Genomic DNA, 15066 nt, shown 5'->3' on the forward strand with positions numbered 1-15066 from the left:
CCTCTTTCAGTTCCCCCCATGCATCTACTGTAGCAAAGCGAATGACCAAACCTACAACTAGGGACCACTTTATACAGTCTAAATTAATTTATTGTTTGCATTCAATTTAATTATTTCTGGAAAAAGAAAGAAGAAATCCTGCTCTATTAATATGTAGTAAGGGTTAGACAACTGCAGGGAGCAAAGTCTTTTATTTCTACCTTCCAACTGCCTTGCCTGCTCAATATGGTACAGTGGAACCTCAGTTGTCGAACGTAATCCGTTCCGGAAAACCATTCAATAACCAAGGCACAATTGCCAGTCAGCAAATTCCTTTTAATAAATGAAGAAACACGCTCCAGAAGCTGTTCTGACTTCCAAGACATGTTCGAAAACGGAAGCATTCACTTTTGGGTTGCTGGTGTTCAGGTTCCAAATTGTTTGGCTTCCGAAGCGTTTGACAACCGAGGTTCCACTGTAACTGTAAATTTATACCAAGATTACGAACACAAAAATACAAAGTAAGAATTCATACAAGGAACAAAATATTTCAATAGTCAACTGCATACACCGAGGTTTACCTCTTGATGATAAAGCATTCGTATGACCTCATTAGCAATCAATATCATTATAGCAGGCCTTAACTGGGCTTGTAATTAGACACCTATTTTGTGGACAAGAAATTGACAGAAGGTTCACCATGAAAAAGACTCATACTCACATTCTGAGGAGGGCTTTATAAAATGGTCGTGTGAAGAAGGCATCTAATAAATACTGGTGTATTAGAGCAAGACCCAGGATTCGACCACTAAACCTGAACCTGCGTAAGAGAAATTAAGAGAGCGGATCGGGCTTATTTTTTTGTTCAGTGATGAGCCTTTACAGCACTATCCACTAAAACCCCTTAAATACGCTTGTTAAAATAACATTCAGTTAGTATTACAGTGGTGCCTCGCAAGACGAAAAGAATCCGTTCTGTGATTCTCTTCGTCTAGCAGTTTTTTCGTCTTGCGAAGTAAGCCCATTGACGGATTAGCGGATTAGCGCTATTAGCGGCTTATCAGCTTATCAGATCAGCTGATAAGCGGCTTAGCGGCTTAGAAAAAGGGGGGGAAACCAGCAGGAACTCGCAAGACATTTTCGTCTTGCGAAGCAAGCCCATAGGAAATTCGTTTTGCGAAGCACCTCCAAAACGGAAAACTCTTTCGTCTAGCGAGTTTTCCGTCTTGCGAGGCATTCGTCTTGCGGGGCACCACTGTATTTGGCATCACATTTCCACGTGGTCCTTTAGAAACAAAAACTTCATTAAGCTTCTTTATACAATGGCCGTCCTTCAAAAAAATTAAGAAATGGCAAGAAATGCAGCCGCTGAGGATAGATGGCACATCGATATTTATGAGTTCAGAGCAAGAGGAAAAATATTCTGGGGGAAATATCCTCTCTATTCAATATGTGTCACTCCATGGCTGAAGTAACTCCAACTGGGCAGGCAGGTGCTAGATTTTTCTGGTCAAGCTTTGGGGCCTTTAACAATTGCAAAGACAGTTTTTTAAAAAATGGGGGAGGTGAAGGTTTTTGCAGGCTTGGGGATAGGTCCGGCCCTGGTCAGTGTCAACAACCTTGAGCTAGTTAGACCAATTGGTTTGGCTCAGTATTAAGACAGCCTTCTATGGTCCTAGGTGTAGGTGGGAGAAAATCCTTCATCTTCTGGATCTCTGCCCAACATGCAACTTGTCAAAGCAACAGGATCCTTGGAAATAAAAACCTTGAAAAAGCAGTTTCATAGCCCCAGGGATTGGGGAGATATTATAAGACAACAGGAAGACCTAGAGCAACAGCTGCGTACTCAAGTTTGTGGAAGCCAACTGATACATATATGCAGTCCCCTTAAGCCACTATAACTCTGCCTGCAGGGGTCTGAGTTACTTATTTATTTACTGTGCAAAAAGCGTAACTCAGGCACCATACACACACACACACACACACACACACCACACACACACACACACACACACACACAGTGCTTTTTTCTGGGGGTATGCAGACCCCTAAACGTTTTGTTAATCTAATTTTGGCCTCATTGAGGGGCAGTATTTCAATATGAGTAGGAAAATGAGAGTACCCCTACAATTTATTTTTTTAGAAAAAAAGCACTGTATATATTTTAATCATGCATAAAACAACATAACTCACAACACATCAACCTCTTTGCTTAAAAATATCAGATCACATTCTTATGGCACCCATTGAAATATGCCTCAGGCTATACAGGCCCCACAGTTAAAAACAAAACAAACACAAAACTTAATTCGGAATAGTCCTAAATAGTGTTGGGAATGACACTGTTTCTTCCTGCGTAAGAAAATGGGTCACTATCTCTGCCCCCTCCCCCAATTCCCTAATCTGTATTCATGGAAAGGGCTGAGCCCAATGAGAGGCAGTAAACACTGTTTGAAATCTCTTTCTGGCCCACTTTATTCTGTATTTAATGTTATTTTTGCATCCGAATTGACAGAGTGGCTTTCTGTTGCAGCTATCGGGCTGTTTGCTTTCTAATACAAATGTGGATCCCCATAGAGCTGGTAAAACACTAACCAGTCATTCACGAAACCACAACTTTTCATTGATCCCCACACTGAACATGCAAGAAACAAGAGCAACATTTAACACAAAGGGGGGTGGGGTGGGAACATTTGCAAATTTCACTGGTGAATTAAAAAGAATGAAAGTTTTAGAACAGCACCTCAGTCCGAGAAGCTGATCAAAGACAAAAGATAAGCCATGATTTCTGGTTGTGCTTGTGTTCTGATGGATTGGGGTTTGTTTTGGGGATTTTCCCCCACACTGAAAGATTGAAATTCAGAAGGTGGCAGAAAACTGGAAATCTAGGAATGCTCTGTCCTGGATTTATGGTCTATGGGGCCCTGTGTACAGCTCTTTCGGGGGACCCTATTCATGCAACTAAATAAACACATGTCAAAATTAGAGGTCTATGGGTAGACAGTAATAATAATGTTTCATCATTCTTACCATTCATGGTGATTGTCCACAAAGGCAGACATGGGGCTTATTTGCACAGTGTAAGTATCGTTGGCTGAATATTCAAACAAGCCGTAATATGGGTTGAAGAGTTCTCTTGATACCAGGAAGAAAAACTCCCGTGAAGGACCACTGTAGTCCAGCCTTTGAAAAACAAAACAAAACAAAACTATTATTATTATGCAAGAATGAACTAAAACACATCTTAAGCCTATATTCTCTGTAAGACTACTTCCCATGATACTTCCCATGATGTTTTATTTACCGTATTTTTCGCTCTATAACACGCACCTGTCCATAACACGCACATAGTTTTTAGAGGAGGAAAATCCGTAGGCATGCCACCCGTAAGCATTCCCTCCATAACACGCACAGACATTTCCCCTTACTTTCTAGGAGGAAAAAAGTGAGTGTTATGGTGCAAAAAATACGGTAATTACCATTTATATTACTTAACATTTTGCTAAGTTCGGTTATTGTTCCTTATTTCCACTTGAGAATTTTGCATTGTAGCAGAATTGTACATCTCCCATTTAAAGACAGAGATTGTATAATGTTATCTATTTGATGGTTGTCCATGCACGGGGCTGGTTCAACTGCACTTCAGTTCAGAAGAAAAATAACGCATTGTTCCTAAATTCTATTTTGGACATCTCCAGTTCTTCTAAGAGCTCTGGGCCTTGGTTCAAATCCCTACTCAGCCATGAAACTCACTGGGTGACCAAGAGCCAGTCACTCGCTCTCAATCTAACCGATATCACAGGGTTGTTGTAAGGATTAAATGGGGAGGAGGAGAACTAAGCATGTGCCGCCTTGAGCTCCTTCCAGGCAATGTGAAAGTATAAATGTAATAAATAAATACCGTATTTTTCGCTCCATAAGGCACACCGGACCATAAGGCGCACCTAGTTTTTAGGGGGGGGGAATCAAGAAAAAAAATCTTATCCCCCCCCCCAGGCCAAAGAGCAAAGAAGCCAAGACAGCGAGCGGGATGGATCCCGCTTGCTGCGGTGGCTTTGTTTTTAGCCGCGCGCAACCTCTCCCGGCTGGAGAGGTTGCGCGCGGCTTTGGCAGAAGCCAAGGGAGCGAGCGGGATCCACCCCGCTCGCTGCCTTGGCTTTGTTTTTAGCTGTGGGGCTGGGGCTGGGGAAGCCTGAGCTTCCCCTGAACTCAGCCCCCAGAACAGGTCGGGGAGCGGCAGCAAGGTTGCACGCAGCCTTGCCACCGCTCCCGGAACTTGCGGGGCTGGCGGGGGAAGCCCGGTCCCCCCCCCCAGCCCCAGGGACCACACATTCGCTCCATAAGACGCACAGACATTTCCCCTTACTTTTTAAGAGGAAAAAAGTGTGTCTTATGGAGCGAAAAATACGGTCAATGGCACATCCCAATACATGCTAGGCAATTTTCAACATATCACAGATCAAAGCTGGAAATGGAAAATACTAATCTCCACATTGCACCTTTGCACAATGGAACTAATATTGCAATTTCACAATATATCTTTTCCATTAAGAATAAACTGAAATTATTCTGATGCTGTCATTTTACTTGACTTATTTTCCCCTCCCCTTCCTTCAGGGTTCTGCATTTTGTTAAGGGAGCTACAACTCACTTAGACCCTTTGTTTATCAGGGCCAGTAATCCTGAACTGTCAGAAACATAAGGAAATTCACTTCCCAGATGACAGTTAAGTGGACACACATTGAAGAGATTATCTGACTTAAACAGCAGTGAGCTAAGTTCAGTGTCTTGCCGTTCTTCATGGGCTCATAACCCAAGGAGATTAAAGAAGATACGGTTAATACTCAACAGCAGGTCATGTTCCTCAGATATTTTGCTTCCATGCTTTGTTTTATTGAAACCATCGGTGAGGACCCCAATTCGCATGAGTATGATGTTACAAACAGGATTAAGAAATTTACAAAGTTCCAGCTCCACGCTCAGGATGCTCATTTTTCAGCACCGCTCAAAACCCACAGAAGGAAATTAATACGGAAGATCTTCCCATCTGGCTGGGAACGTGCAAAGAAATTCCACCTAGCAACTAGGCAAAAGGATCTCTCACTTCACTCTGGACTTCTGGGAAAGGGTAACGGTCAATATTGAGAACAGTGAAACAGCAGTTCACCACAGTCAGGGCCGGCCCAAGACATTTTGGCACCTAAGGCGAACAGCAAAATGGTGCCCCCTTCCCGCCAGGGAAAAAGGGGTGAATGAAGAGTGGGAACAAGTGGGGGAAAACAATCTACACTGGGATGTGATGCCCCCATGCACCCTGTCGCCTGAGGAAGGCACCTCACTTGGTCTTATGGAACGGCCCTGACCATGTGCTCTTCATGGTCGTGACAGACTCTGGGGTTGCGGCGCTCATCTTGCTTTATTGGCCGAGGGCGCTGGGGTACAGCTTCCGGGTCATGTGGCCAGCATGACTAAGTCACTTCTGGTGAACCAGAGCAGCGCATGGAAATGCCATTTACCTTCCCGCTGGAGTGGTACCTATTTTTCTACTTGCACTTTGATGTGCTTTTGAACAGCTAGGTTGGCAGGAGCAGGGACCGAGCAACGGGAGCTCACCCCGTCACAGGGATTCGAACTGCCGACCTTCTGATCGGCAAGTCCTAGGCTCTGTGGTTTAACCCACAGCGCCACCCGCGTCCCACGTGCTCTTCAGTAGTAGAGCACAAATGTTGCAAATGAAAAGTCAGATCCAACCCCAGACTTTTCCAAGTAGGAGTGAAAAGGCCCCCTTGGTTGAAACCCTGGAGAACCAATACCAGTCAGGTTAGACAATCCTGAGCTGGATGGACTAACTCAGTTATAAGGGAGCTTCTTACGTTGTTACACTGTCTTCAGTTCCAATAGGATGTTGGCTGCTCTGCTCCCAACTGCTCAGAGTAGGCAAAACAATGAACGTTTGCTCAGCAGAGATCTGAGGCTCTAAGGGAGATAGATGGACTTGCTCTGCTTGGCTACTGGAGATTGAGATGGAGAGCAGAGGGACAGCTGCTGTGAGGGCTTGACTTTTGAGTCCATTGAGGAAAAATCATAACCCCCTATATTTTTTTCTTCAAACTTCCTAAGAATAGCTAAGCGCAAGGACGCAGGCCTGGCTGAGGGACATTGCCTATTGGTGAATGATCCTTGGAGCACAGCTCACAGCTATAGGAAGCAGTGTAACACTTTAACAATAAACATAACAATTAATCACACAACACATTTTGTTATGGAATTGTTCTGCCAGCATAAACCACATTTCACCACATTTCAGCCTTAGCTTGTCCTCATCAAAATTCATCAACATGTTACTGCACATTTTTGCAACCAATTTCCTCTCATACTGGTTGTTGATTTTTAACCTTACATTCACTAATATATGGATTTTTAGGCACATTTCCCCTAAGATATGCACTTTTGTACACATTTCTGGTTGGAGGACTGAATCATAAAATTTGAAGAAATGCTAATTTCAAAGGACAGCTGCATTTTGGTTCACATGCACTTTCAGGAAGTGCAAATTAGGTAGGTTTGAGAACCTAACCAAATTTCTTTTCCATTCATAATCCAAGACAGTTTATTCTGTAAAGCTGGCATGTGATTTTTGAAAGGACTTGATTTGCAGGATTTTCCAACCTAGCATAAATATGTTTCTTCCACTGAAAGGCACAGAGTGCTGAATATTTTCCATTTAACAACATTCCATGTACAAGCCTGGCTGAATCACAAGTGAATAGCCTTGGACAATGCATTATATATTTCTAATTAAGTTGAATTTGAATGGTTCCTATATATCTATGTATCTATCTATATGAATGAAAGGATTCTAGCCTAGAATCTTCCAGACTGACATGTCTGTTTTCTGTAGCAAAGCAGAGTTTGATGAGAGAGCCCAATCAAATATGCAATTCCCCATCTGCTGTACTGAAAACAAACAGTCTTAAGGAAATCTATACATGTGATTTATTTGAATGTGTAACTCAAGGAAAAATGAGTGAATGGAACGTGCATTCGCACACTCTTCACTCACTTAGCCTACTAACTAATTGACTTACTAAGCAGGCTTCCTCTTCTGTCCCAGACTGAGATAGTAAATTTGAGATGAAAACCCACAGAAGTTCGTGTTGCACAAGACTAATTTCAGAGAGATGATAGGTATGATAATGAGGCAGGCAAATGTGTATCATTTTAAAAAACACCAATATCACTAAGTTTGTTGGCAGGTGCAGCAAAAACACCCAAGGCAACTTTCAACAAAATAAAATTCACACTCATTTGAAAAATTCCATGGTGCTGTGTTCCAACGGCTGCTCTTTAAAAAGAGAGATCCTACCTTATTGTTTTTGCTTTGTTATTTTATATTGCTTTTGAAGCAAAGTGCCACTAAGCTCGATAGAAAGGTTGTTGTGTCCTGGCTGCCTACACACCTGAAGCCTGAGAAAACATTAATTCAACTTCAATTAATCATGTTTTTTTCTTAAAGATTCCTGTCCTTTGAACAAACCTTTCCAGTCAGAATCAACAAGTTTGCTAACCCTATTACATAGAATGAGCCACCGAGCCAAATTATGGACCGGACCATTCAGATTTCCTACTCATAGCCATTATTCCCACAGGGAGAAAGGTTCGTGCTCACATCTTCTTGCCTAAACCCAAAGCTGTTCTAATGCGAGCAGTTAATTAAGTTTGGTACAGACGTAGCTTACACATGAGGTGCCCTATGACTGGCCCCCAAGTCACATGGGTTGCATGATGTCAGTCACCAGGTGACTTGTCTGACGATCTTACCTGTGAACGTTAAGCTGCATTCCTGATTGCTGGAATATGAGGCAGCCTTTTTTGCTATCTGGCTAGAATTACTGTATTTTACGCCCTATAAGACGCACTTTTTCCCCTCCAAAAATGAAGGGGAAATGTGTGTGCGTCTTATGGGGCGAATGCAGACTTTCGCTGAAGCCTGGAGAGCGAGGGGGGTCGGTACGCACCGACCCCTCTCGCTCTCCAGGCTTCAGGAAGCTATCCGCTAGCTGTGGGAGACCCAGCTCTCCCAGGGCTAGCGGAGAGCTTGCCTGCACCCAGAAGCTTGGGGCGCGCTGAGCTCCGCACACCCCAAGCTTCGGGATTAGCGCAGCAGTCCGCTAGCCCTGGGAGAGCCGCGCGGCTCTCCCAGGGTTAGCGGACTGCTTGCCGGCACCCAGAAGCTTGGGGCGTTTTGAGCTCCGCACGCCCCAAGCTTCGGGATTAGCGCAGCGCACCTGGGGGGAAAAATTTTTTCCCCCCCTTTATTTCCCCCCCAAAAAACTAGGTGCGTCCTATGGGCCGGTGCGTCTTATGGGGCGAAAAATACGGTAAGTGCACCTTTGGAATACGGACTGATAATTATTCTACATCCGGAACCCTAATGCCAAATCTTACCACCAGGATTAGGCAGAGTTGCATTTTCTTCGCCTATTTCTAAATGTCTGATTTCACTGTTCTTTCTGACCCCTCTTGCATACGAACTGGTTCAACGTATTGCAGTTTTGCCTAGTCGCTTTTTTCAGTATACTCTTGTCTAATGCTAACAACAGCCTCTTGTTGTTTGGGTCTTAAAACCGCCAAGAGATATGCCAAACTTAAAGAGAAGGTGCGAGACTGGTTACATTATTTTCAAATAAGAGAGGTTTATAACTTGGACAAAAAAATTGGTTTCCAGGTGGAAAAATCAAAGTTAGAAACAGAATTGTTAGAACCCAATGCTAAGATACTTTCAAGAATGTATAATCTGCTGTTGAAATGGAATACTGAGGAAGAAACGGTAAAATCTGCAATGATAAAATGGACACAAGATATAGGACATAATATTATGTTTGCTGACTGGGAGAAGTTGTGGACCACCGGGATTAAATTTACGGCATGTAATGCCCTAAGAGAGAATATTATGAAAATGATGTACAGGTGGTACATGACTCCAGTCAAGCTTGCAAAAATATATCATTTGCCCGATAACAAATGTTGGAAATGTAAAGAAACTGAAGGTACATTCTTTCACCTTTGGTGGACGTGCCCAAGGATTAAGGCCTTCTGGGAAATAATATATAATGAACTGAAAAAGGTATTTAAATATACTTTCCCGAAGAAACCAGAGGCCTTTCTCCTGGGCATAGTTGGCCAATCGGTGTCAAAGAAGGATAGAACTTTTTTTATGTATGCTACAGCAGCAGCAAGAATTCTCATTGCAAAGCATTGGAAGACACAAGACCTACCCACCTTGGAAGAATGGCAGATGCAACTAATAGACTATATGGAGATGGCGGAAATGACTGGCAGAATCCGAGACCAGGGAGAAGAGTCGGTGGAAGAAGATTGGAGGAAATTTAAAATTTATTTGCAGAAATATTGTAAAATTTTTGAATGTTGAGGACATTGAAATGAATTGCAGGGGTTCTAGCAACAAGGTAAAATGTAAGATTGGATTAATAATAGACAGATTAATAGGACATGAATTTGCTGAACCAACTTCTAAAAGGGATACAAAAGTGGGAGACGTGAGGAAGTCAGGAAAATAAGTTAACTAAAGAGGAGAAATCAAGAAAGAGGGAATTTTTGTCTTTTTTTTCATACGTGTTTTTTCCTATTTCTTTTTGTGTGTTTAATGTCTGTATTTTTGTATTTTATAACTTTGTATCTTTTATGCTTTTTTGCTTTTTCCATCTTTCTAAACCTTTTATTGTCAAAACTTAATAAAATATTATATAAAAAACAAACAAACCGCCAAGGACAACGTAATTACAGGGATTACCTTTGGGGGCATTTGGAAAGCAGCATTGTGCCAAGCAGAGAGGACACAGGCTTACTTTCTGCTTTCTAGTAAGCCAAGTCTTGCACATGTCTTTCAGGAGGAGGTGTTGCAACACATTTGGAATGAGACAAAGGAGCAAAAAAGTGCAGGCCGTTTCCTGTTCCTCCACAATACCCAGGCATGCAAAACTGCTCCCAGTTCAAGGCACTGCCCTCAAGAGTTTGGCATTATAACCCTTCAAGACTGAGCTCCTGCTATCTCTGCTGGACAGGACCAGTTGCTATACAGTGGTGCCTCGCAAGACGAAAAGAATCCGTTCTGTGACTCTCTTCGTCTAGCGTTTTTTTCGTCTTGCGAAGCAAGCCCATTAGCGGCTTAGCGGATTAGCGCTATTAGCGGCTTTTAGCGGCTTATCTGCTGATCGGATCAGCTGATAAGCGGCTTAGCGGCTTAGAAAAAGGGGGGGGAAGGGAAAAAAACCAGCAGGAACTCGCAAGACATTGTCGTCTTGCGAAGCAAGCCCATAGGTAATTCATTTTGCGAAGCACCTCCAAAACGGAAAACTCTTTCGTCTAGCGAGTTTTCCGTCTTGCGAGGCATTCGTCTTGCGGGGCACCACTGTATCCTGGTTTTCACCCTGCTAATGATTCCTGTTAACAGCCACTTTTTACAATTTCTAGAAAATGGAAGCCTTGCACGATTACTGTAGTTTATTCACACCTTCAACAATGCGGCAGGAAAGTGTTAAGCTTCCCTTCGTAGCAGAGAAAACCCCTTCCTTGTTAAACAACAAACTTTTGCAAAACAAAAACAAAAACAAACAACAAGAACTTCAGATGAACCTTTTTATATTTCCTTGACAAAAAACGGAATGAGACCTATCCGTTCTCACCCATTCTGACTCTCATACATATCCAAGTGGTTGCATTATTGTCCGGGCATAACTAAACTTGGTCTTCTTTATATGAGGCAGAAAAGCAACATGCAAAAGTTTAAATAAATTACTGTATTTTTCGCTCTATAAGACGCACCAGACCACAAGACGCACCTAGTTTTTGGAGGAGGAAAACAAGAAAAAAAATATATTCTGAATCTCAGAAGCCAAAACAGCAAGAGGGATCGCTGTGCAGTGAAAGCAGCAATCCCTCTTGCCGTTCTGGCTTCCGGGATAGCTGCGCAGCCTGCATTCGCTCCATAAGACGCACACACATTTCCCCTTACTTTTTAGGAGGGGAAAAGTGAGTCTTATAGAGCAAAAAATACGGTAATTAAAAATATCAAGCACATAAGCCCCTCCAAGCCCCAACCAAGGTACCTCCAGTGATATACTGCATCTGTTGCTTTTTCTTGGCGCAAAACTTTATTTTACAGGTGCATTTGTAGAATTCTATGGCGTATATATATCACTGCTCTTTCAACATCTAGCCAACAAGAAATAGATATGGCTGGCTGGGAATAAATGAAATGTGGTTTTCTTCCACGAATGGATTGAGCCAACAGCACCAACCAAGTGTAACTCTGCAAACTGGATTTTCCGATGTCCAAGTGCCAGTTCAGGCAGCTTGGAGATAATGAGGCTGCAATCATCTACTCACTCAACTTGATAGTAAGCCCTAATGATCTCAATGGGGCTTACTTCTGAGTAGACGAGGAGAGGCTTTGCACTGTAAAGTGAGTAATGCTGGCTGGAACCCAAGCAGAAAATACAAACATTGCCTCTACTACACCTTCAGGACCAGACAGGTTAGCCTGATTCACAGTTATTCATTCCACAACTTTGATAGTGAATGAAGGTAGCTTATACTAGAAATCTGTGTATTAACACCAATGAATGGAAAGAACGTCTCTTGAACTCCCGCACTGCAATATTTTAAGGTTGTGTGTGTGTTTTAAAAAAGGATGCCATTAATCATCATCAGCACAGCAATGCCATTAACATTCCTTCTGTGCTTGGGCAAGATGAGAAATGTTAACCCAGCCTGAAGACATCTCCCGGGTAAGCTTGCAATGGGGCATGTTGAAAGATATGCGGATGCCATTGACATGACACTGCACATTGGGGAGAGTGGCAAAACAGACCTATCACTAGGGTTACCATGTAGAACCTTTATTCATTGGTGAATTGCCTGCGTACCATATGGGCCAAGACTGTTCTTATAAGACAAACATCTGCATGAGGGTTTAATGCTGGACTTCTCTAAACTAGACTTGGTCTCTTTAATAACAAATGTCCCTATAAGTTCTTCCACTTTATGGAACTACAAACGACCAGGAGTTATAGGGAATACCTGCATACCTTCTACTTTTTAAGTCTGTTTCAATATGGCCTGGAGGGAATGGGCATGCGTTTTGTGCAATTCTCTTAAATGAAAGCATTTTTTACAGGTCAAAAGCATTATGAAGGTATCAGCTTTCAGTTTTATTCATTTTTTTAAGTTCACGTTTCTAGCCGTCATGGCTGCCAAATACATGAAAATTGGGAGAAATATTCAGCGATATTTCTAAAGCTTAAAAGGGTGTTCAGCTGGGATTCCTTCTGTCAGCATGACCAAAATAGCTCCTTGTTCCTCCCCATGACTACCAGAAACAATAATATATTGTGCAATACAAGGAAATTTAATCTTCGAGTGCGCCTCTTCCGAATTAAGATTTTTATCGCGTGCCCACATGCTTGAGAAGATTGGCCCTATGTTCTGAGGTGCAAAGCAAGCCCAAGGTAGCAGTGTCTCCAAAGTCTGACGATGCAATTTTCAGTTTGGTGCCCAGAAGAAAAGGTGCAAAGGCCTCTCTTCTCAGTATAACCACTTGCACTTATTTGTTGCGGCTGAGCACTTTAGCCTGTTCCATATTTTGTGTTTCATAAGTCTTAGGGTTGAGTTTGATTTTTGTGAGCTGCTTTGAGTGTAGGAGAAGTGGAACAGAAACACTATAATGTGTTTATTTTTAAAAGGGAGGGTAATTTGGTTTGGCTTAGCACAATATTTTGATTTTTCAAGTGCACAGTACACATAGCCGGAGTGTTATCTCACTATGAACTTCACAAACTTTTTATGATGTCTGGAGAGAGTACCAAGAGAGAGAAAACTGAGTCGGCCCGCAGCTTGCAAGAGGCTACATATATAGCAGAGGCAGCCAATGTGGTGCCAATGTGGTGTAGTGGTTAAGAGCGGTAGTCTCGTAATCTGGGAAACCGGGTTCCCATCTCCGCTCCTCCACATGCAGCTGCTGGGTGACCTTGGGCCAGTCACACTTCTGTGAAGTCTCTCAGCCTCACTCACCTCACAGAGTGTTTGTTGTGGGGGAGGAAGGGAAAGGAGAATGTTAGCCACTTTGAGACTCCTTAAAGGGAGTGAAAGGCGGGATATCAAATCCAAACTCCTCCTCCTCCTCCTCCTCCTCTTCTTCTTCTTCTTCTTCTTCTTCTTCTTCTTCTTCTTCTTCTTCTTCTTCTTCCAGATGCCGTCAGACTATAACTCCCATGAACCTCAGCCAGCCTAGCCAATGGTCATGGATGATGGGGGTTGTAGTCCACTAGCATCTGGAGGAACCTGATATAGAGAAACTCATTTCTTACTTTCCTTCCACATACATACAAAGAGTTGCAGCATTTGAATTAGCATGGCTTGCTGCCGACACACGAAAACAACCTAATTCTAGCCAACGCTTTCCTGCAAATAGTTAACATGCCTCCTTGCTGCACTGTTCATTCATCGCAACTCCTCCCGACAGCCAGGTTACTTGTACAATTTAAGAACTGGCACAAGGCTGAAGTAATGCCAAAGCAGCAAAACACTTGCACACAACAGCTGCAGGAGCAAATGCTTAACTGTTCCAGCACACAAACGTTATAGCTTGTAGCTTGCTCTCTTTGGGCATGCAGATGGGCAGAGGGGATGGACCAGAATGATTCACATTGTGCTGGTGACGGACACCCAGGCAAAAGCCTGCCCTCATTTGTTAATGCGTTCCATATCACGTTATATATAAACGTTCAATCACTGAAAAATGGTTTTCTGAATTTATTTATAGCAAGCATTTGTATGTCGCCTTCTGGCTTTCAAAAGGGCCCCAAAGGTGGTTCACATTATTGATACAACATAAAATAAGAATGGGAGGAAGAAAGGGGAGATTGTTCCGTCAAGCAAGCAAAAACGTTTGCAGTGACGGAACATTCATAGCAGCACAACACTGAATTCCTCCCATAAAGTTTAATTTTAAATTTATTACTACAATCACAAGAAGAAGATAGTAGCGTATTCATCATCAGCGATGTTGACGGGACTATTTAATATGTGCTGGTAGCACTCTCAAACCACTTTCAAAACTTGATTATTAGTATTGTCAATATTAACGATTATTAATATAACTGATTACGTTATTGGTGTGTGGAATTCACATATCCTCAGTGACAAAATATTCTGTATGCATGTTGAGGAAATGAACATTACAACACCTGAATCATTTGCTACATTGCGCGCACACGCACACACACACAAATCAGCTTCCAAGACCCTAACTGAGATTATATAGGAGTGCCTTTCTTCCTCTAACAGAAGTGCATTTTGAGCAGAAGTAGCAAATTGTGCAAAATAGAAGAAGGAAGGAAGGAAGGAAGGAAGGAAGGAAGGAAGGAAGGAAGGAAGGAACAATGACCCTCTAGTTCTTTTAAGCTTCTGGTCTAACCTCGCCAAATTCTTGAACAGCTCAATAAATTTTATAATGTCAATCTTCTCTCATTCATTGCCTGAAGCATCTACTGCAACGGCTGTAGAAAATTCAAACCATGCTACAGTTTTCTAGATCTCTAGCAAAACTATTTCCAACCCTTCGAAGCAAACTTGGGAGTGCAAAGCAATATGCAGGATAGAGCTCTCCCTGCCAAAAACAGATCTGGAAGGAACTCAACATGTACACAGTTTAATTGATGCTTTGCAAAGGAATTCACATGTCACAAAGCTCGGAGAACTTATTTTCGAACAGCTGTAAGTTCTAGGCTTATGAGAGGCATTTCCTGGCTGTAATCCTTCCTCTTCTCGCTCTAGACCGCAAACAGTAGATGAAATACTTGAGCGCAGCTGCGAAGCGTAGCACAAAGTACATACTGTATTGGGGGCCACTTCCCTTTTCTACTCACCCTTCCTCTCCGACAAACGTGACATACAGTTTATTTCTTTGCAGGTCCTTTCTTGAATAACCCATGATTTGGTTGAAGGCATCTTCCAGCAAATGGTCTCTCCTGATAATTAATCTGCACAATGAAACAAAATGGAATC

General features: G+C 42.6%; 1 protein-coding gene across 6 annotated transcripts in view; it reads right to left on the bottom strand.

Moving 5' to 3' along the window:
• The window catches only part of HECW2 (HECT, C2 and WW domain containing E3 ubiquitin protein ligase 2), a 206983-nt gene that overhangs the window by 14182 nt on the left and 177735 nt on the right, over positions 1 to 15066 (bottom strand). For all 6 annotated transcript variants that reach the window (XM_081193300.1, XM_081193301.1, XM_081193302.1 and 3 more), the window contains 3 exons: positions 14928 to 15041; positions 3010 to 3162; positions 701 to 799 (listed from right to left, as the gene is read on the bottom strand). In XM_081193300.1, coding sequence (XP_081049426.1) covers positions 701 to 799; positions 3010 to 3162; positions 14928 to 15041 — 366 coding nt within the window. The remainder of the gene's footprint in view (positions 1 to 700; positions 800 to 3009; positions 3163 to 14927; positions 15042 to 15066) is intronic.

The sequence above is a fragment of the Podarcis bocagei genome (assembly GCF_964188305.1).
Source record: "Podarcis bocagei genome assembly, chromosome: 1".
Taxonomy (NCBI): Eukaryota; Metazoa; Chordata; class Lepidosauria; order Squamata; family Lacertidae; genus Podarcis; species Podarcis bocagei.